Below are 27638 nucleotides of genomic sequence, written 5' to 3' on the forward strand. Positions count from 1 at the left end.
GCAGCTGGGGGTGCAGGGCAGCTGGTACCCGCCTCCCACTGTGCCTTCCGCAGGCCAGGCAGAGGCTGCCCCAGCTTCTACCACTCGCTCAAAGCCCTGTCCCAGCTCGGTACGGCTGTGCCCAGAGCAGCGCGCAGCTTTGCCCCAGCTGCGTGGTGGCAGCGCCACTCACATCTGGCCTGGCCGCCCCTCTGCCCAGACAGAATGCAGCGAGTGGTGCTTGGCACCGCATCTCGGATCTGCCCTGGCCACCCTCACATCGGGACCTGGTGCACGGGGACCTTGTTCCTGAGTGCGGAGGAGTCCACCAAGAACTTGCTGCTGGGTCACACCCGCATGAGCTCTGGGTATGGAGGGAGAGGGACTGAGGGAGACCCGGGGTCCAGGGACGGACGAGGGTGCCTGCCAGGAGGGGGGCAGGGACTGGAATTCCCCCCCCCCCCAAATATCTGAATTGGTGCAACGTCCTCCCCTGAAATGGTGCTGGGGAGCGGCTGGGAAGCGGGATGGACCCGTCACACAAGGAGGCTAGTCAGCTGGACAGGGTAAGGTAAGGAGTGAGAAGGGGGAGTCAGGATAATCGGGGGTTCGGGGCTCCCTCAAGGGCTGAGGATCCTGGGAAAGGGAGGGTGTAATGGGCTGGGGGGTTGTGTGTGTGTCTCAATTTCCATAGAGCACATGGCCCAAGAACTGGCCCAGCCTGCCCAGGACTCCTGACTCCCAGCCCCCCCTGCTCTAACCAGCAGACCCCGCTCTCCACCCAGAGCCAGGGAGAGAACCCAGGAGTCCTGGATCCCAGCCCCCCCGCTCTACCCCACTAGAGAGGCAAGAACCTGGTTCCAAACCCCCACCAGGGGATGCGCCCTCAAGGCTGCTCCATGGGGCAGGATGAGGCCAACCGGGCGCCTGCCCAGGCCCCTGGCTAAGGCAGCCATGGCCTCCCGCCAGCGAGGAGAGAAGGGGAGAGAAGGGTGGGCCCCGGGTTGGCTGGGCGGAGGCTGCCTGGCTCCTGCTGGCTCAGCCAGTCTGTCCCTTTTCCTCCCCCTGCCCCGTTCGCTTTCCTCTCGCTCTCTCCTCTGCATTGTCTTTTTTTGTCCTTTTTCTTTCCTCCCAGTCATTCTTCTGTTTTTGCTTGGTTTTTCCTCTCTTTTTTACATTCATTCTATCTCCCTTTTTTTTCATTCTATTTGCTCTTTTTCATTCATTCTTTCTTATTCATTCAGTCCTTTTCATGCCTCTTTTTCTTTCCTCATTCGTTCTTTCTTTTCTTCCCCTTCCCATTCTTTTTCTCCTTCCTTTTCTTTGTCTCACCCATTCTTTCTTTTTTTCTGTTTTTAGTTGTTTTATTCCTTCCTCTCTTTACACTCGTTCTTTTCTTTCTTTTTCATTCAGTCTTTCTGCCTCTCTTTTTCGTTCCTTCTTTCCTTTTTCTCCCATTCTTTCACTCTGTTCTCCCCTCTCCTCGCCCTCCCTCCCGGTTCGTCCTTTCTCGGGCTTTGCGGTGCACCTCATGCCGTGTATACGTGGGAGGAGATGTGCGGAAGAAAGAATTAGGCCTGTCTCCCAGCCTGATTCTCCCTCTTCCCCTGTCACACCCATTTTTTTCCGCAATCCCACTTTAAAAACTGTACAACAAAAGGAGACTACAAATCCCAGCACCCCTTGCGCTCGGGCCCACACCCTACTCCCCCCCCACACTACGTGTCCGCGCCTCTCCTGTCCAATGGGCTCCGCGCTCGTGAGCCCAGCGGGCCAATCATCGGGCTGGCCGCCCTCCAGCTTATAAAAGCTTTGTCTATATCAGCCCCAGCCCTTCTCGCTGTCGCTTTTTCGGCCGCTTGGAACGTTCGCTCCCGGCGCGTTCGGCGGAGAGAACCTTGAGCTCCCCAGCGTTCTATTCTTCAAAGGGCGCAGGATCAGGCTAGACCAAAGGGAAGCAAGATGAGGGAAATCGTCCACATCCAGGCTGGTCAGTGCGGCAACCAAATCGGTGCCAAGGTGAGTGAGGAGCCTCAAATTAATGGGGCTTCATGAGCAGGGGGGGGGGGGAAGCGATCCCACATATTTGGGCGGAGGGGGGGTGAGGGAGGAAAAGGGTTTAAAATACGGGATCTCCTGAAGGAGGAAAAAATGCCTCCACCCCAGATTTTTTGGGGAGGCGGGGGGAGGGGCAGTAGCTATTCCTCTTGCAGGACGAGTTTGGTGGAGGCGGCTTGATTTTGGCAGTTACAATAAAGGCGGGGCGGTGTGAGCATTTCGCGGGGGGGATCGGACGTATTTAGAAACCGGTCTCGATTTTTTTTTTAATTCGGATTTAAAACTTGCTCCGTTTTGAGTTCACCCCTTTCCTCCCCCCCCCCCCCCCCCGCGATCCTTTTTTTTTTAAACCCGGGACTTTAGACTCCGGATTCCAGCCCGTCCCGGCATTAGAAAGGCGATTTGCAGTTAACGGGATTAGCCGGCGCAGCAGATGACTCAGACCCAGGGGAGCTGGGGGAGGGGGGTTGCAGAGGGGGATGGGTGGGGGTAGCAGGAAGGAAACTCCCCCCGCCCGCTACGCGCTTTCAAGCGGCGCGGTACTATCTTTTAGCGCCAAACCCCAACCCGCCTGTTGCTGGCAGGAGGGAGGCCGGGTTTGTGGCGGGGGGGGTCTGGCGCTGCCAGGATCTGGCTTTGGTTCCGCTGGGGATCGGGGCAGGATTCCCCTGGCAGAGGCACCCCCCGCTCCGGTTCGGCTGGGGATTAACCTAGTGTCTCTTCCCCCGCCCACCTCTCTGCTGCTGGTTAATTTCACGTCCTCTTTCTCTGCTGGTTCGTTTCAACCCCGCCCTTTGATCTCCATTGTCTGCCGCCAGGGGTGAGAGATGCGGTGAAAGGGGCCATTTTCCTCCCCTTACTGCGGGGGGGGGGAATGAACCCCCCCCTCCGGATCTTGTGTTAGCTAGCGGCAAAATCCCCCCCCCCCCCCCCCAATTTCTCTTTCGTTACTCCGTGGAAGGGGGTATTGTTCTCCAGTGTTAGGAGCTTTGCCTTATATAGGCAAGGATCTCTCTCCCCCTCCGAAAATTTCACACTTGCTCTCCGGGGTCACCCTACCCAGTGCGTAATGGGTTTTAGCACCGGGGTGGGGGGGCGACCCCCCCTGCTTGCTAGATCCGGAGTGAGGCCTTTTTCCTCTCCTCGATCCCCTTGCAAACTTTCAATTACAGTGTTGCCGTTGGGGTGAAAAAAGTGACGGTAAAATGTTGCAATGGGGGGGAGAGAAAAAAATCTTGTTTCAGTTGCAAATAAAGAATGTTACTTCTGGCGCCAAACCGCCCATCCCCCTCCTCCTTTTCCCTCCCCACCCACCATCTTCCCCACCTCTTTGTCTGCCGGGCCCCACATGGCTGGCTTGATTCCTCCACCTCCTAGAGCTCTCCGCGATCCGTGCCCAGCCCGATCCCTTCCCATCCGTCCCGCAACGCCCCGCCACTCCGGAGTCAAATCGGATCTCCAGTTTAAGCTGAGACACACACCACATCCTTTGTGCCTGTAATGGCCGCCTTTGCACAGCTGGGGGGGGGGGGGGTTCCAGGCGGCTGCTGGCGCTAGACACCGAGGGACTTTTTGTGCCTAAAGAAGGGCCTGTTTGCAGTTGGATGGCTGCAAAATCCCCCCCCCCCCCAGCAGTTGGCTGGATCAGGCGCTGGGTTTCTCCACCTGGTGGGGTGGATGGGTGGACAAAGAGACTTTATTTTAGCCCGTGCAGAGCCAGGAGCATCCCTGCTAAATGGACCCATCAGGTTTTATTGCTTCGGTGGAAGCATCTGGGTTGCTTAAGAGGCCCTGAATTTTTTTTTTTTTTTACTGTAGGGATATTTCCCCTCCTGCATCACACGCCTCATCCCAAGCCCCACCCAGCCTCACCTCTGCCTGACCAGGTTTGCCAGGCTTTATTCTGCGCTCCGCGTGGCTGGCAAATGGGTGCTGGCCCCACAGCCAGGCGATATATCGCAGGGGTGCTCTGTGGGGGGGGCGCCGATCTGCCTAGATCCCGTATATGGAGATCCAACCCCCCCTCCTCGCTCATGCTTTAAAACTGGCGTCTCTGCCGTGCCTGGGTGGGTGGGTGGGTGAGGCTCTAATGACACCCAGCCCAGCAAATTCTTGCAGTGAGACCCAGAGCTGACTGCTCTGTCAGAAGATCATGACCCCCAAAATAATCGGTTTGTATTGCAGCAGCTATGTCAGTGGTTCTGAAGCGAGGAGGCCGGGCGCTGGGCCGTGCCGGGGATGTTTGGGGAAATGTAAAGCAGATTTTTCTGCCCCTCCCAAAGAGCCTTCCTGGCGCCTGTTTGAGCCATTCAGTCTCTCCATCTGGAATCACTCTGCATTTGCACTAGGGTCCCTGAGATCAGAATCCAGCCCTGAATCCGCTGACTCGGGGTCTGGCTACACGGTGTATTAAAGCTGGGCTCTGACAGGGCCCAAGTCCCCCTGCCATCCACACGCCAATCAGTCTGACCCGGGTCAGCCAGCACTCAGAACCTAGGACCCTGCTAGGGGGCGGCTCAGAGCCCCAGTCCAGCTGCGGCTCTAGTCCAAGTCATGTCTTTCTGCAGTGTGGACGCGGTCCAAGCCGCAGCCCCGAGTCAGGTCTGTGCAGCGTGGACGCGTTAGCACGGCTGTGAGCCCCCAGCCATGGTAAGCCCAGGTTTACCATGCAGTGAGGATGCTGAAGCATGACCGAGTCCACAAGCCTGGGCTCCCGCAGCCCCGGGTTTACAATGCAGTGTAGACGCAACCTCAGTGACCCTGGTTGTAAATCCAGATCCACTCCAGGTTGACACCAGAGTTGCTGAGATCAGTGCAATTTGGCTGCCACCTTCCTCACTGATCCATGCTGGGACTGGGGGTGGATTTCCTGATGCAGTGACCCATGGTGCCAAAAATGCCTGGGATGTTGAAGGGGTCAGCTTGGCGGCCCTTGTGTTGTGGGTGGGGCACAGCTCTGGTGGTGGGGGCTGGGGTGGAAAACAGATGTTATCTGTGACAGATGCTCTGACACACTGCTTTGTCCCAAGCAGGCTTGGGGGTGGGGGTAGGCTCGACTGGGGACAGAAGTCAGTGACCCCACCTCCCTCTGCGGCCCCCCCCGCTCTAACCCACTAGACCCCTCCCCCTTCCCTCCCAGAGCCCAGGCATAGAACCCAGGTATCCTGGCACCCAGCCGCGCCTCCCCCCCCCCCCGAATCTAACCTACTAGACCCCTCCCCTTCCCTCCCTGAGCCCAGGAGCGCTGGCACCTGCTGTGGATGAGAAGTGGCTGAACAGAGCTAAAGCCGCCAGCCTGCAGCAAGTGGGGGTGGGGAATCGTCGCTTAGGCTCAGCCGGGCGCCATCTGCTCTTTGCTCCGCTCAGAGGCGGGAAGCTGGATTTGCATTGGGGCTGGGGGAGGGGCGTGTAATGGGGTAGAGCTCAGTGGGGGCGGAGGGAGGGGGCAACCAATCCCACCGCTGCCACCAGCACTGTCATCCCTGCCGTGGCTGAATGCTGCAGGGTTCTAGGGCAGGCACATGGCCAGGGAGCGCTTCAGGCGGCAGAGGAAATCTTAAACAGTAGCAATTGTTCCCTGCGTGGCTGGGTTTGGCCATCGCTTCCTGGCGGGGCATAGCTGTGGCTGCTGCTGCTGGCATTGAGGAGCCGGGGGGGGCGTTGCGCTGGCTCAGGCGTCACTTCCCTGGAGCTGGGACCGAGGGGACGAGTGCCCGGCCCACCTTCCCTGGCAAGGCAGAGCAGAGCCCTGTGGGAGCTGAGACCACAGCTGAGCGTGGGGAGGGACAGGGACTGCTGGGGTTTCTCTCACCCCTGGACAAAGGGTAAAGCAGCCCAACCGGGAGGCCGCTGCTGGTCAGAGGGTGACCCTGGGGGATTTACTTTGCCACCCGGTGGGGGTGGGGCAAGAGGGCTCTGTCCTGGGGGGGCGGGGGCAGGGGGACAGGTTCCTTGCATATGCACACCAGTGCCTGCCTGTCCTCCCACCCCCCGTGTCCCAACCTCCCCAGCGCTGGGGGCACCAGAAATATGGCTGGGGTAGGACTAGCTTTGGTGGGGAGGGGGGTGGAACTTACCCTGATGTCCCCATCCCCCCCAATGCTCAAGGGGTCTCTTATCACCCCAACCTAGGGATGTGCACGGAGGGGGGAGGGGACCTCATAATACCCCCTCTCCTGGGGGTCAGAGCAGCACCTCAAACTTTCATGGGGTCCCTCTGCCACTATGGGGCAGTCTGGCCTGTGTGGTGTGTTGCTTCCCCCACATGGCTGGCTGGAGGGGCGGGGATGTGCAGTCCTAGGGGAAGCTCCTGTTTCTGGACCAGGCTGTGATCACCTGTAGGGGGCACTGCTGGCTCTGGCTGGCTGCGCATGGTGGGCGTGGCACCATCATGTGCCCGTTGTATGCCGGGGACGGCAGAGCTAATGGGGATGTGCCAGGTGGGGCTTAGATGTGGGGTAGCCCCCATTGGGCTGGCAGCTGCAGCGCTAGCTGGGTTCCCCCCAGAGAAGAGCAGTGTCCCCTCAGGGGAGGGATGGCTGGTACAGGGATGGGGGGAGGCAGCCGTCCCAATGACACCCCCCCTTACTGTCGCCCCTAGTTCTGGGAGGTGATCAGTGACGAACATGGCATCGACCCCACCGGCACCTACCACGGCGACAGCGACCTGCAGCTCGACCGCATCAGCGTCTATTACAACGAGGCCACAGGTACTGCTGGGGGGGGGCACATGACACCCCTTTACCTAGGGAGCATTGTCTGGTCCGAGATTCCCCCCACAAACACCCATGGTTTGGTATGTGGAGATTGGGGTGGTCTGAGTGCTCCCCCTATAAATATATATGGTTTGGTCTGGTCCCCCCCTACGTGTTCCCATGGTTTGAGCCAGTCCCCCTACCCTATATGCAGGGAATGGGAGAGTCCAGTGATCCTTCCCCACAAATACTCTGTGGCTTGGTCCTGGTCCAGGCTGTTCCACTCCCCATGCCATGTGTGGGTTGGTCTGATCGAGGGCACCCCCCTTCTAGATGCCCCAAAGGCTAGGCCCCCCCTTTCTTCCTACATGGCTGAGACCAAACCCTTTCAGTGCATTAGCATCTAAAGTCTGCGGGGATCCCTCTGCACCCATGGCTTTGAATCAACCCCAAATTCCTCTTCCTGGATAACCCAGGCCCCCTAAGACTGTCCTGCTGCCTCTTGGTTTGATTGACCCGTCCCTGCTGAGACTCTTCTCGCTCCCCCTCTAGGTGGTAAATATGTCCCTCGCGCCATCTTGGTCGATTTGGAACCAGGCACCATGGACTCTGTCCGTTCCGGTCCCTTCGGCCAGATCTTTCGACCAGACAACTTCGTCTTCGGTAAGATTCCCATTGTCCCTCCGTGCCGTGTCTGCTGGGGCCCTGGGGTTGGCTGTGCGTGACTGTGAATTACCCAGCAGCCACTTGGGTTGGGTTGCGTCAACCATGGCACCAGTGGTTGAGACCCCCGATCTTGGCCCCTGTGTAGCAACAAAAGTGGGGTCGCGTCTAGAGTCTGAACCAGAGTTTCTAGGCTTCGTCTACTCAACTGAGTCCAGATTGGGCCTAGTAGCAACCTGCAGACAGGTCCCCCCCCTAAATTTTGGAGTGGCCAGCGGGTTATGACTTTGAGATGGGCCTTGTCTGATCTGGGGGGGTGGGGCATGTGCGGGGGGACCCAGCTGACTTCAGTTGACTGTTTGGAGCTAGAGGTGCGTCCCTCAGCCGTGGCCACATTCGCAGAGCGGTGGCCTGTTAGGTTCCCTTGGTCTAACAATTGGAGGCTTAAATGCCATAGTAACGTGGCATCTTTCTCCCCTCCTCCTTCCCCCCCCCCCCCCCAATATCTGTGAGCCTAACTCAACAGAGGACCTGATGTTCCTCTTAGACCATTGGGGGAATTGGCACGTGTCCCCCAGGGGACTCCATTGGAAGTAATTTGGGGGCATGGCTGGCCAAGGAGCAGCTGGTTCCCCAGTGCCTTAGCCCAATGCTTGTGGCTTCTTCCCCTCCACCCCACCCCCACAGGCCAGAGCGGAGCTGGTAACAACTGGGCCAAGGGGCACTACACAGAGGGGGCCGAGCTGGTAGACTCTGTGCTGGACGTGGTGAGGAAGGAGGCAGAGAGCTGTGACTGCCTGCAGGGCTTCCAGCTGACCCACTCTCTGGGTGGCGGCACCGGCTCGGGCATGGGCACGCTGCTGATCAGCAAGATCCGGGAGGAGTACCCCGACCGCATCATGAACACCTTCAGCGTGGTGCCGTCGCCCAAGGTCTCAGACACGGTGGTGGAGCCTTACAACGCTACCCTGTCTGTCCACCAGCTGGTGGAGAACACGGACGAGACCTACTGCATCGACAACGAGGCCCTGTACGACATCTGCTTCCGCACCCTCAAGCTGACCACCCCCACCTACGGCGACCTCAACCACCTGGTCTCGGCCACCATGAGCGGCGTCACCACCTGCCTCCGTTTCCCTGGGCAGCTCAACGCTGATCTCCGCAAACTGGCCGTCAACATGGTGCCCTTCCCTCGTCTCCACTTCTTCATGCCTGGCTTTGCCCCCTTGACCAGCCGCGGCAGCCAGCAGTACCGGGCCTTGACCGTGCCGGAGCTGACCCAACAGGTCTTCGACGCTAAGAACATGATGGCGGCCTGTGACCCCCGCCACGGGCGCTACCTGACAGTGGCAGCCGTCTTCCGCGGCCGCATGTCCATGAAGGAGGTGGACGAGCAGATGCTGAACGTGCAGAACAAGAACAGCAGCTACTTCGTGGAGTGGATCCCCAACAACGTCAAGACGGCCGTGTGCGACATCCCGCCCCGCGGGCTCAAGATGGCCGTCACTTTCATCGGCAACAGCACGGCCATCCAGGAGCTCTTCAAGCGCATCTCAGAGCAGTTCACTGCCATGTTCCGCCGCAAGGCTTTCCTCCACTGGTACACGGGCGAGGGCATGGACGAGATGGAGTTCACCGAGGCGGAGAGCAACATGAACGACTTGGTGTCTGAGTACCAGCAGTACCAGGACGCCACGGCCGAGGAGGAAGAGGACTTCGGGGAAGAGGCTGAAGAAGAAGCTTGAAGCTTCACCCGCCACCATAAACGCGCCCGCACAAATTAATTTTTTTTAAAAAAAACAAACACCCACATCGCATCATGTTCCAATTTTCTTTCTTTCTTTCTTTCTTTCTTTTTCTTTCTTTCTTCCTTCTCAACTGTCTTCTCCATCCAGGTTCCTCCAGGGCTGAGCTTACGCCGGTTCTGTGATCTCCCATGTAAACATCAGCTTGGGCATCGGAGCGAGAGATGCCACTTCTGCCGTCTCTCTCCACCCCTCATCTGTCTTTTCTTCTTCCCCAGCACTAAGTTATTGTGAGGTTCTGTCTCCAATAAAAGTCAGATCCCCTTTCTCTGTAACTGTCTACATCCAATGGCATCTCTCCTCTGCTCTCTCTCAAAGAGGGAGTTTAAATTTTGCTGATTCTTCTCAGCCAATGCTCATCTCGCTGAGGTGTTCTTCGGGGATGGGAGAAGATGGAGCGTGGGGATAACAGAGGGCTCGGTTGGATTGTCTAAGATCTGAAGTGTAACCCAAGGGATGTGCAAGATTAAAGTTCCCAAAGCAGGGTTGATAGGTTGTCCCTTCTTTGGCCCAGTGGCCTAGCAACCTGGAGCCAGGTTGTGAGAGAGAGCTGACTTCTTCCTGCTCCGGCCTTTATTGATGGAGCTTCTCGCATGTAGCTGTCATCCTGTAGGTAGCATCAGGCAGGTGTCAAACTCTTATAGCAAAACCAGTAGAGGTGGGAGCTGTGAAGTGGATTAGCAGGAACAACATAGGTTGGTTTGTGGGAGCTCCCCCACCACTGGAGAAGGTGGGGGATGTGAGGCAGGTCTGGACCTGAGGAAGTCTAGTTGATTGCTTCTTAGACTGAGCAGAAGGTAGGAAGAGGTGGTCCTGAACTGGTTAGACCTTGCAGGTAATTAAATAACACCAGCAGCTGAGGAGGAAGGTGAGAAGCAGAGCGGGCCTAGCAGAAACATCTGGCCCTACTTGGGGGAAGGAGATTCAATTTGCTTTTGCGGTTAGCAAGTCCCTCTGCTGCGCCTTCCTCCTCAAGGAGAATGAGCTTGTGGCTGAATGCAGTGGGACTTGGGGGAGGGGAGAAGGGACAGAACCCAGGAGTCCTGCCCCCGCTGCTGGAGGAGGGGGACTCCAGGACCCCCGGGGTTAGATTTATAGGTCTGCTACTTTAGTGAGAGCTGCTCGGTCAAGAACTCCTTCCCCCTCCTGGCTGGACGTGAGCATGTTTGCAAAGCTGTAGGAGATGCTGGAGCCCTGGGACAAACCCCCCTAAACCTGTCTCTATAGGACCCTGCTCAATGTGTCCCATTTGAAGGTCCCACCCACCAGGTGCGTGGATCTAAGTTCTGGAGCTGCCTGGCCTGCCCACACCCTCAAAGGGTGCGTCCCTGGCTTCCCCTAGTTAATATGCTTTCTGTTGGGGGGTCAGCCCCCAGCTTTTCCAGGCGGGGGCATCCCTCCCCTTTTCATTTCCATTCCTGACCCTATGCTGAGGATTTGGCCCACAGATTTTATGGGGGGGGGGGGCGGGGGGGGGATTCTCTTCCTTGTATCAATTTGGCCCCAGATCAGGGGACCCCCATACCATCTATCTCCCCCGGTGCCCTAGATAAGTCAACTGAGCCATGTTCTCCAGGGATGAAAGGGCACCAAGCCACAGAGCCATGGTTCAGGGAGCTGGTCTCTACCATCTCAGCAGCTTTGGGGAAAGGGTCAGTGCAGGCCATGCGGCAGAAAGGAAAATCTCAGCCTAGGGCCCCTCTTGCCCTATCCCACCTGACTCTCATTTCTTCTCCAGGTTGGGGGATGGTCCTGCTGGAAGCAAAGTGGGAGAGGCCCTGAAAGCTGGTTACGTTGCAGTCAATCCCCTCCAGCGAGCAGGGAGGGGGTGAGAGCCGGGGCGGGAGGGGGTGCAAACCTGTAGCTGGGGAGGGGAGAGGCTGTGAATGTAGATTGTCCCCATGCCCATGTTCTCCGGGGCTCAGTTGTACCCCTAGGTCCTGCCACCGGGAATCAACCCCCAGCTCCCACCAGCTGAAGGGAGACAACTCAGCCCTGGAGGAATTAAAGGGGAAGAGAGTTGGGGGGGGGGGCCAGAGACCCCCACTGATGTGGGTTCCAGCTGGCAGGTGACAATACAGCTGGAGGTCCCACCCAATGGGCCCCCCTCCACCCGGTCTGGCTTCAGCTCAACTCTGTCCTGTCTGGCTCTGTCTTACAGCTCAGTGGGTTTTTTTGTTTGTTTTTTGGTTTTTTTCCCCTCTCGCTTGCTCCATCTTTCTCTTGTTTTTTTAACTGCTTTTTTCATATTGAAAAGACGACGTTCTGCGAAAGAATAAACCAATTTTTTTTAAATTTTCCTGACTGTGTCCTAGTGCTTTGTGTGGGCGGGGGGGACATGACAGGAGCCCCTGTGCCCCTCAGCACAGTAGCTTTAGGTGTCAGGAAAACTGCCCCAAATCACAGCCACTGCCCCTGAGACTTGCTCCCCTCACCCCCAGCCCTGAGCTCCCCTCTCCCCAACTCTGCCGGTGCCCCTCATTCCTGACGTGCAGCCCCTGCTAGCCCAGCCGGGGGGTTCTCTTCCTGCCCTCCAGCACTGGTGCCCCTCACTCCTGCCCCCCTGCTAGCCTAGCCCTGGGGGTTCCCCCACCAGCTCCTGCTGCCCAGATGCCTGACCCCCCCCCCGCGCCAGTGCCCCTCACTCCCGACTTGCAGCAGCTGTGGGACAGGGAAGTGCTGGAGGGGACGTGGCCAGGGGATGAGCTCATTGCTGGGGGTCAGCTGTGCCACGTGGCAGGGAAGCAGCAGGCAGGAGAGAAAATATACCCCCCCCATGCATTTCTGTCGCCTCCGCCTTTTCTCTGACACCCCCCATTGTTTCCTTTCCCTCCGCTTCCTCCCCCGCCCAGGTTAAACGAGGGGGCCGTGGGTCGGGAGAGAGGAGCTACGGTCTCTCTCCCCCTAAATCATTCAGCCGGGTTTGTTCAGGCTTTAACACGTTGAATCTCCAGCTTTCTGTCCCCTACCCCCCAAGCGAATGAGGAGCCAGGAGAACGGGGCTGTTCACACACTGGGGTGTTTAATGGTCTGGGGGTACAAGTACCAGCACAGGGGTGACACACACAGGCTCACTTACAATCAGGGGGGCAGAGAAGGCACCTTCATGCACCCGGCACATTCGGGGCACCAGGATGGACACACACAGAGAGGGGAGGGGGGACAGGGGCCCTGGCCCAGCTTCCAGGACCCCCCCAACCCCTTCCTGGGCACAGCCCCAGGGCAGGGCAAGGTGGGATCAGGCCCCCTTCTGCCCTGAACCCTGGGTCAGGCAGGACAAACCGGCAAGTGTGTCAGGGGGGAGAGACAGTGTAGGAGATGGAAACGTGAGACGGGGACCCCTAGTGGTGGAGGGGGGTATAGCAGCTGGGGGTCTGTGTACAGACATGAAGCTTTTCCCCCTCTAGGGGGCACCAGCCACAGGGCAGGGACTGGCTCAAGGGGATGGGGCATGGGGCACAGGGCCTTTCCTCTCTAGGGGGTGCTGGCAGTGATCCAGCCCTGGGGTGTGGAGGGAGGCAGGGGCCTGGCCACCTTTCTCCTCTAGGGGGCCCTGGCTCCTAACCTGCCATTCCAGCCAAGTTGGCCCAGCCGGGGGGGGCAGGGGCAGCAGAAGGCACAGCTGGGGGGTGGAGGGGGCTGTGGAAGAGTTTACTTTGGCCGCAGTGAGTGAGTGAAAATCAGTTTCGGCAGCGGAGGCGAAAGGGGGCAAGGGCTTGAAATCCCCTCCGCCCCCTTTCATCCTGTGCCCCTTAGTGGCAATGAGATACCTACAGCTGCATCCCACCCCAACTCTCCTCCCCGTGTCTACCCCACATCCAGAGGCTGGATCCTGGGGGCTATGCCCCATCCCCTCCCCAAAAGGGGTTCACTCCTGTCTTTTCCTGATCCACGCCTGGGGCTGGTGCTACGGAGGAGCATCTAAAGCATTTACAGCCCTGGCTGGCCATGAAATACCAAACTCCAGAGCTCCCGGCAGCCGCCAACCGGCCGACCTGACATTTCACATCAGTCCGATTACCTTCTTGGCTTGCTTCTCCGACCCGGCTTCAGCAGCTGATATCTTACCAACGCCGCACGGTAGAGATGTGCGGCAGGTGTTGTTTCGAAGCTGGGGCTGTTGGCTTTCAGCCGGTATCTGACTTTTACTTGTGGTTTTAGCCAAAAGAGAGATATGAGCTGCTAAATCCGGGCTGGTGCAAGGGAAAAGGAAGCCAGAGGGTTCTGAAAACGATGGGTCTTTAAGGTGAGATATCTCAGGCTGCATTAGGAGTAGAATTAAGAGGTTGGTGGCATTGAAAAGAGGAAATCCCAAGCTTTCCTGCAGTATAAAAGGTTTGTTTCTCACTCTGCGGCTCTTGAGAAAACAGACTTCAAAGCTGCACCTCCGGAATGACAATAAAGACATGGCGCCCGCCGTTCCAGAGCTGGAGGTGACGGAGCATCTCCTTCAGGATGATCTTGGATGTGAAGAGATGACGGAGCGAGGGGGTGGGTCTGTGGGGCTGATCCCCCAGGAATACAAGGTCCAGGCGGTGTGGGGAGCAACCCCCCCCCCAGCTCTTCAGGGAGGGGGAGAGGTTGGGGGGCTGGCGAGGGTACACGGGAGGTGGCATTGACCCACGGGGCTCAGTGGCTGGTGCCCTGCACATCCCCCCCTCGGGGGGCAGCCAGCATGAGGGGGGGCCTGAGATGCACACACAGCAAGGAGAACGGGGGGGTGGGGGCTCAGGGACATGCGCGGCTCAGGGCAGAGCCCCCCTGACTTCCACCGACTAGGACATTCGCCCCGGCTTCTTCTGACTCATCTGTGAGCAGGAGGCAAAACCGACAGGGGGAGCAGCGTCAGCACGTCGCTCCCAGGAACCCTGATCGCAGAACAGAGTCACGGACGCCTCTGGACCCCCTAGCAATGGGGGAAGGGAGTCAGGGAGAGAACCCAGGAGTCCTGGCTCCCAGTCCCTCCCCCCCACTCCCCTCCCAGAGCCAGGGATAGAACCCAGGAGTCCTGGCTCCCAACCCGCCCCGCGCTCTAACCACTAGACCCCACCCCACTCCACTCCTGGAGATGGGGAGAGAACTCAGGAGTCCTGGCTCACCCTCCCCCCCCCAACCACTAGACCCCACTCCCCTCCCAGAGAACCCATGAGTTCTGGCTCCCAGCCCCTGCTGCTCTAACCCCCATTCCCCCCCACAGCTCTAACCCCCAGGCCCCACTCCCCTCCCAGAGCCAGGGATAGAACCCAGGAGTCCTGGCTCCCATTCTCCCACCGCTCTAACCACTAGCCCCCACTCCCCTCCCCTCAGATAGAACCCAGGCATCCTGGTGCCAGTACCTGGGAGATGCTGATGCCGGTGAGTTTCTCCACAGTGTCCGGGAGTTTGCTCATGATTTCCAGCACCTCCCCCGTCATCTTGGCCGCGCCCACGCCCTCACTCCCACTCGACACCATGGTGATCTTCTTCACCGCGCTCAGCGGCTTGCTGATCTCCTCCGCCACCTGGGGGGAGGGGCGCCACGCCGCTCCGTTATTGTAGGGTCTGCCTTAAGCGCTGGGGGCCGAGCTGGGTTATCATCACGGGGCCTCCCATACGGGCTGGGGGCTCTGCACACTGATTTGTTATTGTAGAGCTGGGGGCCAAGCAGGCTGGGGTGTTACTGTAGGGTCTCCTGTAAGGGCTGGGGCTTGTTATTGTAGGGTCTACCTTAAACGCTGGCGGTGAGCCACTTTGCTAAGGCTTTCCATAAGGGCTGGGCGGGCGGGTTGTTTTTGCAGGGACTCTCGGGAGGGCTTGGGCTAGGCTGCTTTGTTATTGTAGGGTCTCCCAGGGAGCTGATCCTGCCCTGCCCCCGCCCTGGCCTCACCTGGGGCAGCTTCTCCAGCAGCATGTCGACCATGGCGGCGTCCTGGTACTGCTGGAATGCCTCCGCCTTCTTGGCCATCTGCTCGGCGTCCGCCCGCGCCTTGGCTTCGATGGCGAACGCCTGCGCCTCCCCCTTCACCTGCATGGGGGGGGGGGGGGGGGGGCGTGATCAGTGCTGGGGGTGGATAGCACCCCGCCCACCACTGCTGTCTCGGACGCCTGGGTCCCATCCCGGCCTCCAGCCCCCCCTAGGGGTGAGAGCCCCGCGCTGCCGTCCCGGACGCCTGGGTCCCATCCTGGACTCCAGCCCCCCCAGGGGTGAGAGCCCCACGCTGCCGTCCCGGACGCCTGGGTCCCATCCTGGACTCCAGCCCCCCCCAGGGGTGAGAGCCCCGCGCTGCCGTCCCGGACGCCTGGGTCCCATCCGCGTTGCAAGGCTGGGAGGGGCGAGCGCCAGACTCACCCTCAGGGACTCTGCTTCAGCCTCCGCCTGCATGATGAGCTGGCACCTGGGGAGGGAGAAGGGGGGCAGTGTCACTGACGCCAGTGCAGCGGGGGGGGGACGCTGAGCGGAGAGGCTGGGAGCGGGGAGCTGGCAGCAGAGGTTTGTGGGGAAGGAGGGTGCCGAGGGGTGAGCAGGGGGTTCAGGAGAAGGAGCGGTGGATGAGGCTTATTGTGTGGGGCACAGGATGGGGGAAGGGATTGGAGCGGGGCACTGGATGGGGAGGTGAGGGGTGGGGCAGGGTGCTGGGGGATGGGATCGGAGCAGGGCGTGGGATGGGGAGGTGAAGGGCTGGGGGAGGGGAGAGGGGATCGGAGCAGGGCGTGGGACAGGGAGGTGAGGGGCGGGGTGTTTGGGGGGGTGTTGAGGGGGAAGGGATCGGAGCGGGGCGCGGGATGGGGAGATGAGGGGCAGGGTGCAGGGGGAGGGGATCGGAGCAGGGCACTGGATGGGATGGGGAGGGGTGCTGGGGGGTAGGGTGCTGGGGGAGGGGATCGGAGCGGGGCGCGGGATGGGGAGGTGAGAGGCAGGGTGTTGGGGGCGGCGTTGGGTGAGGGGGTGGGGATCAGAGGCGGGGCATCGTGTGCGAGGAGGCAGGCTGAGGCTGGCAGGGAGCCCCAGGGGGGATCGGGGACGGGGCGCTGGGGTGAGGCCGCAGCCCCAGCTGGGAAGGGGTCGCGGGGCGGTGTCCGGGCCGGAAGCGTTCGGCCCAGCTGGGTCTCTGGGGTGGCTGGAGGGCGGCGTGGGGAGACGGGGGCTGGGGGGGAGGGCGACACCTCTGGGCCTCCGCCAGCTTTTCCAGCCGGTAGTGCTCAGCCCAGCTGGGACTCGGGGGTGGCTGGAGGGCGGCGTGGGGAGAGGGGGGCTGGGGGGGGGGGGGGCAATACCTCTGGGCCTCCGCCAGCTTCTCCAGCCGGTAGCGCTCGGCCTCGGCCGGCTTCTTGATCGTGGCCTCCAGCTCGTGCTCCTTGCGGATGATTTCCTGCTCCTGCAGCTGGATCTGCTGGGTCCGCTCCACCACCAGCACCTGCATCTTCTGCTCCTCGATCTTCTGCTTGGTCTTGGCCACCTGCACGGGGAGGGGTTGGGGGTCACCGCCGGGGGGGGGGGCGGTCAGCAGGGCCAAGGCAGCGGGAGTTGACACCACGGGGCGAAGGATCAAACATTGGCTGCACCAATGGGCGTCGCCACCATGGACACCCGGGGTTCATGCCAAGCCGACGCCCCCAGGGAGGTCAGAGGTCAATGTCGAGGGGGTCATGGGTCAACACTGCTGGCATTTGTAAGTCAAGATTTGACCCCCTGTTGAGAGGATTCAAGGGGTGAAAGGTCAAGAACTGGCAACAGTGAGGGATCGAGGGACACCACCATGGGGGGGGGGGGCCTGGCAAGGGCTGACCCCACTGAGGCAGGTCAAAGGTCAATGTTGGAGGCAGTCTGTGGTCAACACTAGGGGGGTTGATAAGTCAAGAACTGACCCCAACAATGGATCAAAAGTCAACACCACGCAGAGGTCATGAGCCAAGAGCTGACGCCTCCAAGGTAGGGCCAGGATCAACATGGCCGGGGGGGGGGGGGGGGGGGGGGGGAGGGTCCAAGGGTCAACAGCTGACGTCAGTGAAATGGGGGAGGGGTCCGCCTGGACAAAGGGGTCACAGGTCCAGAACCGATGCCACTGGACAGGTCGTGGTTGATGACGCTGGGCGGCGAAGACGTGTGGGGCCAGAGATGCCACCAGGGGTCGGCCAAGGGGCGCCAAGAGCAAAGGGTGGAGTCATCGGGCAGGGAAGGAGGCCAAGAGGGTCAACCCACCAGGCTGTCCAGAGTCAAGTTGCAGGGGGTCAAAGGTCAGCATTGGGGTCAGGGGTCACAGGTCAACAGCTGTGGGTTGGCCATCTCTGGCCATCACATCGACGTGCCTGCCCTGCCGGGCTACGGTGTCCCATGGTGCCCAGACGCCTGGGCCAGGGGCTCGCATTGGGGGGGCCCTGATCCCCCTACCCCCGTCCCCAGGGGCGTCTCACCTGCAGCTGATAGGCCAGGTCGGACTCGGCCTTGCGGGTGTTCACCTCGATGTCGTAGGTGGCTTTCTTCAGCTCGTAGTCCCGCTGCGCCTTGGCCATCTCGATCTCACTTAAGTACTGGGCAGAGAGCTTCTCCTGCTTCGCCTTGGCCTCCTGCGGGCGCGGGAGTCAGACCCACGGTAACCCCTGTCCCCCATCAGAGCCACGGGCCGGCCGGTATCCCCTGCCCAGTCTGACCCCCGGGCTGGCTGGCCCGTGCCCCCCACCCCTGGGTCAGAACTGCAGGCCGGCCGGCCCGTGCCCCCCACCCCTGGGTCAGAGCTGCAGGCTGGTGGGCCCGTGCTCCCCGCCCCTAGATCTGACTCAGTCAGCCTGGAATCCCCCACCCCGGATCAGCCCCCCCCCATGGACCCAGCCAGCTGGAATCCCCCTGCCCCCCCGGGTCAGACCCACGCGTCCAGCACTCACCTTGATGCCGGCGTCTCTCTTGGCCTCAGCTTCCCCCATCCGGGCGTCTTTCTGCACCTGGGCGGTCCTGGCTTTCCCCAGCGAGTGCAGATAATCCTGGGGCAACGCCGGGGCGGGGAGGGGGAGAACGGAACAGAGACCGACACCTCAGTCACGCCACGCAGCCTGGCTGGAGCCTATTCCCCTCTAGGGGGCACCAGCTCCCATCCGCTCTGGGGCAGGGCAGGGACTGGCTGGCTCCGAGCTGGGAATGGGATACGGTGCCTTTCCCTTCTAGGGGGCGCTGGCTCCCATCTGCCCTGGGGCAGGGCAGGGACTGGCTGGCTCCGGGCTGAAATGGGACACGGGGCCTTTCCCCTCTAGGGGGCGCCGGCTCCCATCCGCCCTGGGGCAGGGCAGGGACTGGCTGGCTCCGGGCTGGGAATGGGACACCGGGCCTTTCCCCTCTACGGGGTGCCGTTCTCCCTTACCTGGTCATCGTGAATGTCCTTGAGCGTGTAGCTCACCACGCTGATGCCCATGTTGACCAGGTCTGAAGAGGCCACTTTAAAAACCTGCTCCGAGAACTTCTTCCGATCCTTGTAGATTTCCTGCCCGGGGCGGGGAGACAAGGGGTGAGTCGGGGTGGGGCTGGGACAGACACATGGGGGGGGCAGGTCTGACCCCCCAGCAGGGGGCTGACCCCCCAGCCGCTGGCCCCTCACCTCCACAGTCATGTGGGCCATGATGGCCCGCTGATGCCCCTCCAGCGTCTCCAGCGCGATGTGGGTGATCTCGCTCTCCGACTTGCCGAGGAACATCTGGCAGGCAGCCGCCAGCATCTCCTTGTTCTGGCCCTGGATCTTCACCTGCCGGAGCGAGGGGATGAGAGGGGGGAGGGATAGAGCCCCCTGCCCCCGACACCCCTCCCTGAGACCTCCAGGGATGCTCCAGGGGTGGGGCGCCTTCCCCTTTAAGAGGAAGAGGCTATTGCCTGCACCCCGACAACAGCTGCCTGGAGACCATATCCATGGTGGTCAAGGGGGCTCTGGCCCTGTGGTCCCAGGGCATCATTGGGCAGGTACCAATGGGGAAATGGGATGGATGAGCCAGGCTGGGCAGGTACCATCAGGGAAAATGGGGGGGGGGGGGGGGGGGTTTATGAGCCAGGCTGGGCAGGTACCACTGGGGGAAATATGGGGGTGAGTGGCAGGTACCATTGGGGGGACCGGGTAGCTGGATGGTTTCCTAGGAGATCCTGACGCTGTTCCCTCCTCCCTGGGGTTTCCGCAGCAACCTCGGAGTCAGGGGGCGCCGGTTACCTGGGCGATGCCGGTGACAGAGATGGGGACCCCGTGCCGGGTATAAACCTTCTCGCTCTTCACGTTCAGGGTCAGTGTGTTCAAGGAGATCCTGTGGGGAAAGCAGGGGGGTCAGGAGAGGGGACACCCCCCACTCCTCCTATGGACCCACCCCCACACTCTGATCCCTCCCTGCCCCAAAGCCCGAGCTCTGACCCCTCCTCAGTCCTGGCAACCCCTGCCCCAGCGGGGTGACGGGGGGTCCCCTACAGACTTGGGGAGCGCAGGGACGAGCCAGGGAGCCCTGACCTAGGGGCTCTCTGCGGAGGGGGGTTTCAGAGACTCACCTCTGGATCTGCTGGATGCAGGGGAGGACGAAGACCCGGCCCCCTGCCACCATCACTGGGGGGCTGCGGCAGAAGCCTAGGGGGAGGGGAGGAGAGTGTTAGCCGCCACTGGGCGCTGAGATGCAGCCGCCTCTGGGGTGGGACAGCCGGGAAACAGCTGCGTGGAACAGCGACGCTGCACGGGGAGGGCTCGCCCATGGTTGAGATGCAGCCAGCTCTGGGGTGGCTGGCTGGGGAACAGTCGTGTAGAACAGGGACGCCGCAAGCCGCTGAGATGCAGCTGCTTCTAGGGTGGGCAGCTGGGGAACGTGCCGAGAATCCTGAACAATTTGAAACCACTGGGGTAGTTTTAAGGAGGCAGGAAGTGAGCTCAGCTGGGACACTGGGGTCGCAACACGACTTCAGAGTGACTGAGACTGATTTTAAGTCTTGCCAGTAAAGTCGTAGCAGAGCCCAACTCTCCCGGCCGAGCCCCCCGCCCTGCTCCCCACAGCCCAGCTCAGCCCCCGCCCCGCTCCCCACAGCCCAGCTCCCCCGGCCGATCCCCCGCCCTGCTCCCCACAGCCCAGCTCCCCCGAACGAGCCCCCGCCCTGCTCCCCACAGCCCAGCTCAGCCCCCGCCCCGCTCCCCACAGCCCAGCTCCCCCGGCCGATCCCCCGCCCTGCTCCCCACAGCCCAGCTCCCCCGAACGAGCCCCCGCCCTGCTCCCCACAGCCCAGCTCCGCCGGCCGAGCCCCCCCGCCCTGCTCCCCAGAGCCCAGTGCCCCCTGCTAAGCCCCCGCCCTGCTCCCCACAGCCCAGCTCCCCCTGCTGAGCCCCCCGCCCTGCTCCCCACAGCCCAGCTCCCCCGAACGAGCCCCCCGCCCCGCTCCCCACAGCCCAGCTCCCCCTGCTGAGCCCCCGCCCCGCTCCCCACAGCCCAGCTCCCCCTGCTGAGCCCCCGCCCCGCTCCCCACAGCCCAGCCCCCCCGCTGAGCCCCCCGCCCTGCTCCCCACAGCCCATCGCCCCCGAACGAGCCCCCCGCCCCGCTCCTCACAGCCCAGCCCCCCCGAACGAGCCCCCCGCCCCGCTCCCCACAGCCCAGCTCCCCCGGCCGAGCCCCCAGCCCCGCTCCCCACAGCCCAGCTCCCCCGAACGAGCCCCCCGCCCCGCTCCCCACAGCCCAGCTCCCCCGGCCGAGCCCCCCGCCCCGCTCCCCACAGCCCAGCTCCCCCGGCCGAGCCGCCGCCCCGCTCCCCACAGCCCAGCTCCCCCTGCTGAGCCCCCGCCCCGCTCCCCACAGCCCAGCTCCCCCTGCTGAGCCCCCGCCCCGCTCCCCACAGCCCAGCGCCCCCTGCTGAGCCCCCCGCCCCGCTCCCCACAGCCCAGCGCCCCCGAACGAGCCCCCCGCCCCGCTCCTCACAGCCCAGCCCCCCCGAACGAGCCCCCCGCCCCGCTCCCCACAGCCCAGCTCCCCCGGCCGAGCCCCCAGCCCCGCTCCCCACAGCCCAGCTCCCCCGAACGAGCCCCCCGCCCCGCTCCCCACAGCCCAGCTCCCCCGGCCGAGCCCCCCGCCCCGCTCCCCACAGCCCAGCGCCCCCGAACGAGCCCCCCGCCCCGCTCCTCACAGCCCAGCCCCCCCGAACGAGCCCCCCGCCCCGCTCCCCACAGCCCAGCTCCCCCGGCCGAGCCCCCAGCCCCGCTCCCCACAGCCCAGCTCCCCCGAACGAGCCCCCCGCCCCGCTCCCCACAGCCCAGCTCCCCCGGCCGAGCCCCCCGCCCCGCTCCCCACAGCCCAGCTCCCCCGAATGAGCCCCCCGCCCTGCTCCCCACAGCCCAGCTCCCCCTGCTGAGCCGCCGCCCCGCTCCCCACAGCCCAGCTCCCCCTGCTGAGCCCCCGCCCCGCTCCCCACAGCCCAGCTCCCCCTGCTGCCCCCGCCCCGCTCCCCACAGCCCAGCTCCCCCGGCCGATCCCCCGCCCTGCTCCCCACAGCCCAGCTCCCCCGGCCAAGCCCCCCAGAGCCCAATGCCCCCTGCTAAGCCCCCGCCCTGCTCCCCACAGCCCAGCTCCCCCTGCTGAGCCCCCCGCCCTGCTCCCCACAGCCCAGTGCCCCCTGCTGAGCCCCCGCCCTGCTCCCCAGAGCCCAGTGCCCCCTGCTAAGCCCCCGCCCTGCTCCCCACAGCCCAGCTCCCCCTGCTGAGCCCCCGCCCCGCTCCCCACAGCCCAGCCCCCCCGCTGAGCCCCCCGCCCTGCTCCCCACAGCCCATCGCCCCCGAACGAGCCCCCCGCCCCGCTCCTCACAGCCCAGCCCCCCCGAACGAGCCCCCCGCCCCGCTCCCCACAGCCCAGCTCCCCCGGCCGAGCCCCCAGCCCCGCTCCCCACAGCCCAGCTCCCCCGAACGAGCCCCCCGCCCCGCTCCCCGCAGCCCAGCTCCCCCGGCCGAGCCCCCCGCCCCGCTCCCCACAGCCCAGCTCCCCCTGCTGAGCCGCCGCCCCGCTCCCCACAGCCCAGCTCCCCCTGCTGAGCCCCCGCCCCGCTCCCCACAGCCCAGCGCCCCCTGCTGAGCCCCCCGCCCTGCTCCCCACAGCCCAGCGCCCCCGAACGAGCCCCCCGCCCCGCTCCTCACAGCCCAGCCCCCCCGAACGAGCCCCCCGCCCCGCTCCCCACAGCCCAGCTCCCCCGGCCGAGCCCCCAGCCCCGCTCCCCACAGCCCAGCTCCCCCGAACGAGCCCCCCGCCCCGCTCCCCACAGCCCAGCTCCCCCGGCCGAGCCCCCCGCCCCGCTCCCCACAGCCCAGCTCCCCCGAATGAGCCCCCCGCCCTGCTCCCCACAGCCCAGCTCCCCCTGCTGAGCCGCCGCCCCGCTCCCCACAGCCCAGCGCCCCCTGCTGAGCCCCCGCCCCGCTCCCCACAGCCCAGCGCCCCCTGCTGAGCCCCCCGCCCTGCTCCCCACAGCCCAGCTCCCCCGAATGAGCCCCCCGCCCTGCTCCCCACAGCCCAGCTCCCTCTGCTGAGCCGCCGCCCCGCTCCCCACAGCCCAGCTCCCCCTGCTGCCCCCGCCCCGGTCCCCACAGCCCAGCTCCCCCGGCCGATCCCCCGCCCTGCTCCCCACAGCCCAGCTCCCCCGGCCAAGCCCCCCAGAGCCCAATGCCCCCTGCTAAGCCCCCGCCCTGCTCCCCACAGCCCAGCTCCCCCTGCTGAGCCCCCCGCCCTGCTCCCCACAGCCCAGTGCCCCCTGCTGAGCCCCCGCCCTGCTCCCCAGAGCCCAGTGCCCCCTGCTAAGCCCCCGCCCTGCTCCCCACAGCCCAGCTCCCCCTGCTGAGCCCCCCGCCCTGCTCCCCACAGCCCAGCTCCCCCGAACGAGCCCCCCCGTCCCGCTCCCCACAGCCCAGCTCCCCCTGCTGAGCCGCCGCCCCGCTCCCCACAGCCCAGCTCCCCCTGCTGCCCCCGCCCCGCTCCCCACAGCCCAGCTCCCCCTGCCGAGCCCCCGCCCCGCTCCCCACAGCCCAGCTCCCCCGGCCGAGCCCCCCGCCCCGCTCCCCACAGCCCAGCTCCCCCGGCCGAGCCCCCCGCCCCGCTCCCCACAGCCCAGCTCCCCCTGCTGCCCCCGCCCCGCTCCCCACAGCCCAGCTCCCCCGGCCGAGCCCCCCGCCCCGCTCCCCACAGCCCAGCTCCCCCGGCCGAGCCCCCCGCCCCGCTCCCCACAGCCCAGCTCCCCCGGCCGAGCCCCCCGCCCCGCTCCCCACAGCCCAGCTCCCCCGGCCGAGCCCCCGCCCCGCTCCCCACAGCCCAGCTCCCCCGGCCGAGCCCCCCGCCCCGCTCCCCACAGCCCAGCTCCCCCGGCCGAGCCCCCCGCCCCGCTCCCCACAGCCCAGCTCCCCCGAACGAGCCCGCCGCCCCGCTCCCCACAGCCCAGCTCCCCCGAACGAGCCCGCCGCCCCGCTCCCCACAGCCCAGCTCCCCCTGCTGAGCCCCCGCCCCGCTCCCCACAGCCCAGCTCCCCCTGCTGAGCCCCCGCCCCGCTCCCCACAGCCCAGCTCCCCCTGCTGAGCCCCCGCCCCGCTCCCCACAGCCCAGCTCCCCCGAACGAGCCCCCCGCCCTGCTCCCCACAGCCCAGCGCCCCCTGCTGAGCCCCCGCCCTGCTCCCCACAGCCCAGCTCCCCCTGCTGAGCCCCCGCCCTGCTCCCCACAGCCCAGCTCCCCCTGCTGCCCCCGCCCCGCTCCCCACAGCCCAGCTCCCCCTGCTGAGCCCCCCGCCCTGCTCCCCACAGCCCAGCTCCCCCTGCTGAGCCCACAGCCCCGCTCCCCACAGCCCCGCTCCCCCTGCTGAGCCCCCCGCCCTGCTCCCCACAGCCCAGCTCCCCCTGCTGAGCCCCCGCCCTGCTCCCCACAGCCCAGCTCCCCCTGCTGAGCCCCCGCCCTGCTCCCCACAGCCCAGCTCCCCTGAACGAGCCCCCGCCCCGCTCCCTACAGCAGAGTGCCCCCATCCGAGCCCCACCTCGCTCCCTGCTGCCCCCCACCCTGCTCCTTGCTGCTCCCCAGTGGCCATTAGTGACACAGAAAAGAGGATTTGATCTTTAACCATCAGATTAGCTCCTGCTCCCCCCTCCCCCTTGCAGGCACATCCCCTGGGAGCAGGTGATGTCACTGGCTCAGATCCCAGCTCTTCACTGCTGGGTATTTCAGGCTGGCTGGGGGGGGGGCGAGTCCCATAAGTGGGAGGCTGCGGGGGAGGGGCGCTCTCCCACTGTGCTGGGGGGCTCCAACTCCAGTCCCTGGTCCGGGTTTCTCCCGGGGATCGGGCCCCTAACGAGCTCGTGGCATTAGGCCCAGGTCTCAGCCGGGCTGACGGGGCCGCCCCAGCAGTGTGGGGGTGGGGCTGGGGGTTAGGGGTCCCAGGAGGGGGAGGGGGCGGCATCAGGCTCCTACCCTGGGATCGTCTCTTCCCACATGAGACTAGCAGGGGGGAGTCACTCACCCGAGACCACCATGGCCTCATTGGGGCCACACGTAAAGAACATCCTGATGCTGGAGGGATCCTGAAAGAGATGAGAGCGACTCAAATCGAACCCAGGAGTCCTGGCTCCCAGCCCCCACCCCTCCCCGCTCTAACCACTAGACCCCACTCCCCTCCCAGAGCCAGGGAGAGAACCCAGGAGTCCGGGCTATTTTCCCCTCTCCCGCCAGGCGGTGGCGCTGATAATAACAGACCCGTCCCTGGCCAGACTCCAGCTCAGCCCCAGGGAGCTCCCCACCCACCTGCTGCCTGTGCCCCACAGAGCCGCTGCTGGTTCCACCCAGCGGGGGAGGGGATCAGTGGGGTCCCGTCCACCCGTTGCAGCCCCCCCATCTCACCCCCAGCTGTGCACCCCACGTCAGCCCTGTGCTTCGACCCCCACCCCCATCTCGGCCCATGCACCCCCCTCCGCCTGTGCACTCCCCGACCCCCATCTCGGCCCATGTCCCCACCGATCCCCCCTCTCTGCCCGTGCACCCCCCCGACCCCCATCTCGGCCCATGTCCCCCCTCTGCCCATGCACCCCCCGACCCCCATCTCTGCCCATGCCCCCCCTTCGTCTGTGCACCCCCCGACCCCCATCTCCGTCTGTGCACCCCCCGACCCCCATCTCCGCCCGTGCACCCCCCATCTCCGCCCATGCACCCCCCCACCTTTGCTGACCGGGTCTGTCGCTCCGGCCAATTCCCCGTCAGTCTGTCTGTCCCTCCTGCTGCAAACACGCCCCACCCTCCTGTGACCGCCGCTATCCCGTCAGCCCCCGCAGTTTTCCCAGGGCCGGGGCGGTGCTGCCACCTGCTGGCCTCAGCCCCGCGTGGCAAGCAGGCCGCTGCAGGGGGCTGCCTGTGGTGTTTCCCACAGGAATTGAAATTGGGAGGGAGGTCAGGGCCGATGGGGGTGAGACCGTGAGGGTGAAGGTGGGCTGTATCTAGGGTGACCAGATATCCCGATTTTATAGGGACAGTCCCGATTTTGGGGTCTTTTCTTATATAGGCTCCTATTACCCCCCACCCCCGTCCCGATTTTTCACAGACTTGCTGTCTGGCCACCCTATATGGCACCATAGTAAAACTGAAAAATGTTTCATGACCATTTTATTAGATTTAACTCATATTTTAAAATCATCACACAGATTAAAGTTGGCTGTTCAAGCCTCCTATGAAGCATGACAGCTACATCCTTCTTGGTTTCTTGTTGTAATTTTGCACAACTCTGTTAATGAACTTCTTGAATGCAACGCGTTCATCTTCGGTGGCTTCTCGTGTGTCCGGTACTTCCATTCCTTCAATTGATCTGCTCATTAGTTCATTCACATGGTCAAGCAGAAGCGACGTCTTTCAGAACACAAAATTCTATTCAATGAGGAAAAAGAACGCTCAACTGTAGCTGTTGTGACTGGGAGTAGCAAGAGATGAATTCCTACTTCTTTCATCCCAGGAAACATAGCACAAAGATCGGGTCGAGCCACTAGTGATGATAAAAAAGAAGTTGAAGTCAAATCTTCATTCATTCGTCGTATGATATTCCACTCTGTGTTCAAATTCTCTATTCCGTCCTGAGCACATGGCAGCCCCATTGCTGGTAGTGGCTCACTCCACTCAACTGTTGGTGTTTTATAGGACAGGGATCTGTAAAAGCTACGTAGAGGTTGAGTAGAATCTAGAAGTCCCTGTTGTAGATTTTTAAGAATCAAGTCTGTGTACGTTTTCAGTTGTCTTAACAAACACTTCTTGTCCTCTTCACTTAAGGATTCAATATAAATGCCTTCATTAGTCAACTTCTGGACTGAAGTCTTTGCTTCCTCCAGTACATTTTCAATGGATAGCTCTCTGATTGACCCAAATGTAGCTTCTATTGCTGGACAAAGATCTACTACTGTTGTAGCAGATGCCTGGATGACATTGTTTAATGATCCAAATGGTTTCAACGGTAGACTTACAAGAGAGAAAATGGCAATAGTCTTCTCTGAACGTAGTAGCAAAAGTAATCCACCAGCCCCACTACTTAGATCCATCTTGGTAGATACTTTCCAAAGCCAGTAATAATGGCTGGAGTAATTTTAAGACAACAGCCAAGGATCGCTCATGAGAAAGCCAGCGGGTTTTCCCAGGTTGGACTAATTTGAACTTCAGTCCCAGTTTATCTTCTATAGTTTCCAAGATATTCAGTCTTTTTGGACTCTTGCTGAAAAAAGAATATAATGAAGACATTACATTTATAGCTTTTTAAATGTCCTTTGAAGATTCTGCAGCTCGTACTAGTGCTAGTTGGAGTAGATGGCCTCTGCAGTGTGTATAGGAGAGATGAGGGTTACACTTTTCTTTGAGAAAAGCTTGTACTCCACCATGTCTTCCAGAGAAGTTTGCAGCTCCATCAAATGCACAAGCAGCCATCTGTTTGGGGTCCAGTTGACAAGCATTTAACTCTTCTAAGATGTGGGTTGCCACAGATGCAGCCGATGTGTCTTCTATAACTTGAACATCTAGAAATGCATCTACTGGCCTACCCCTGACATCAAGATAGCGTACACAATGACTTGATACTTGATGCATTCATCAGCCATGTATGGACATTTTCTGAATGTGGTGAGAGAGTTCTTCACTTTTTCAGCTGTTGAGTCTTTCACTGTTGCACCGCATGCTTCTAGCCAGTCAGTTGAGTTTCTTGCAGAAAGATAGTGAGCATTTGCTGGTCTTGTTCAGAACCAGTGTTCAGCTTCAGGATGAACAAGTGACAATGCACTTAACACTGGCCTCCAGTTTGTAGTGTGCGGTATCTCTTGCTTAAATAGAAAGTAGGATGCCACAGCCATGTTTGTTCGCATGAACTGTGTTGTGTCTCCAGCTTTCTTAACAGCCTCGTTAACACTCACCTGCGTTGTCCTTGGTCAGTGGAGACTCAGAGTTCAGAGTTCAGAGCTCACCTCCCAGGTGGGGGGCAAGAAGGCACCTTG

At 62.6% G+C, this 27638-nt stretch overlaps 2 protein-coding genes across 2 annotated transcripts; one reads left to right on the top strand and one right to left on the bottom strand.

Moving 5' to 3' along the window:
• Positions 1-1818: 1818 nt before the first annotated feature.
• TUBB (tubulin beta class I) lies at positions 1819-9206 on the top strand. The gene is made up of 4 exons (XM_065415853.1): positions 1819-1998; positions 6638-6746; positions 7284-7394; positions 8082-9206. The coding sequence occupies exons 1-4, from the start codon at positions 1942-1944 to the stop codon at positions 9137-9139; spliced, it is 1335 nt and encodes a 444-aa protein (XP_065271925.1). The 5' UTR covers positions 1819-1941; the 3' UTR covers positions 9140-9206.
• Positions 9207-13974: 4768 nt separating this feature from the next.
• Positions 13975-25401, bottom strand: FLOT1 (flotillin 1). The gene is made up of 13 exons (XM_065415745.1): positions 25339-25401; positions 24647-24707; positions 19686-19761; positions 19360-19450; positions 18763-18906; positions 18529-18648; positions 18059-18154; positions 17591-17743; positions 16454-16635; positions 15528-15573; positions 15066-15203; positions 14536-14700; positions 13975-14007 (listed from the first exon to the last, which is right to left on the bottom strand). Exons 2-13 carry the CDS (start codon positions 24687-24689, stop codon positions 13975-13977), a joined length of 1287 nt encoding a protein of 428 aa, XP_065271817.1. The 5' UTR covers positions 24690-24707; positions 25339-25401.
• Positions 25402-27638: the final 2237 nt, after the last annotated feature.

The sequence above is a fragment of the Emys orbicularis genome, chromosome 13 (genome assembly GCF_028017835.1).
Source record: "Emys orbicularis isolate rEmyOrb1 chromosome 13, rEmyOrb1.hap1, whole genome shotgun sequence".
Classification (NCBI taxonomy): Eukaryota; Metazoa; Chordata; order Testudines; family Emydidae; genus Emys; species Emys orbicularis.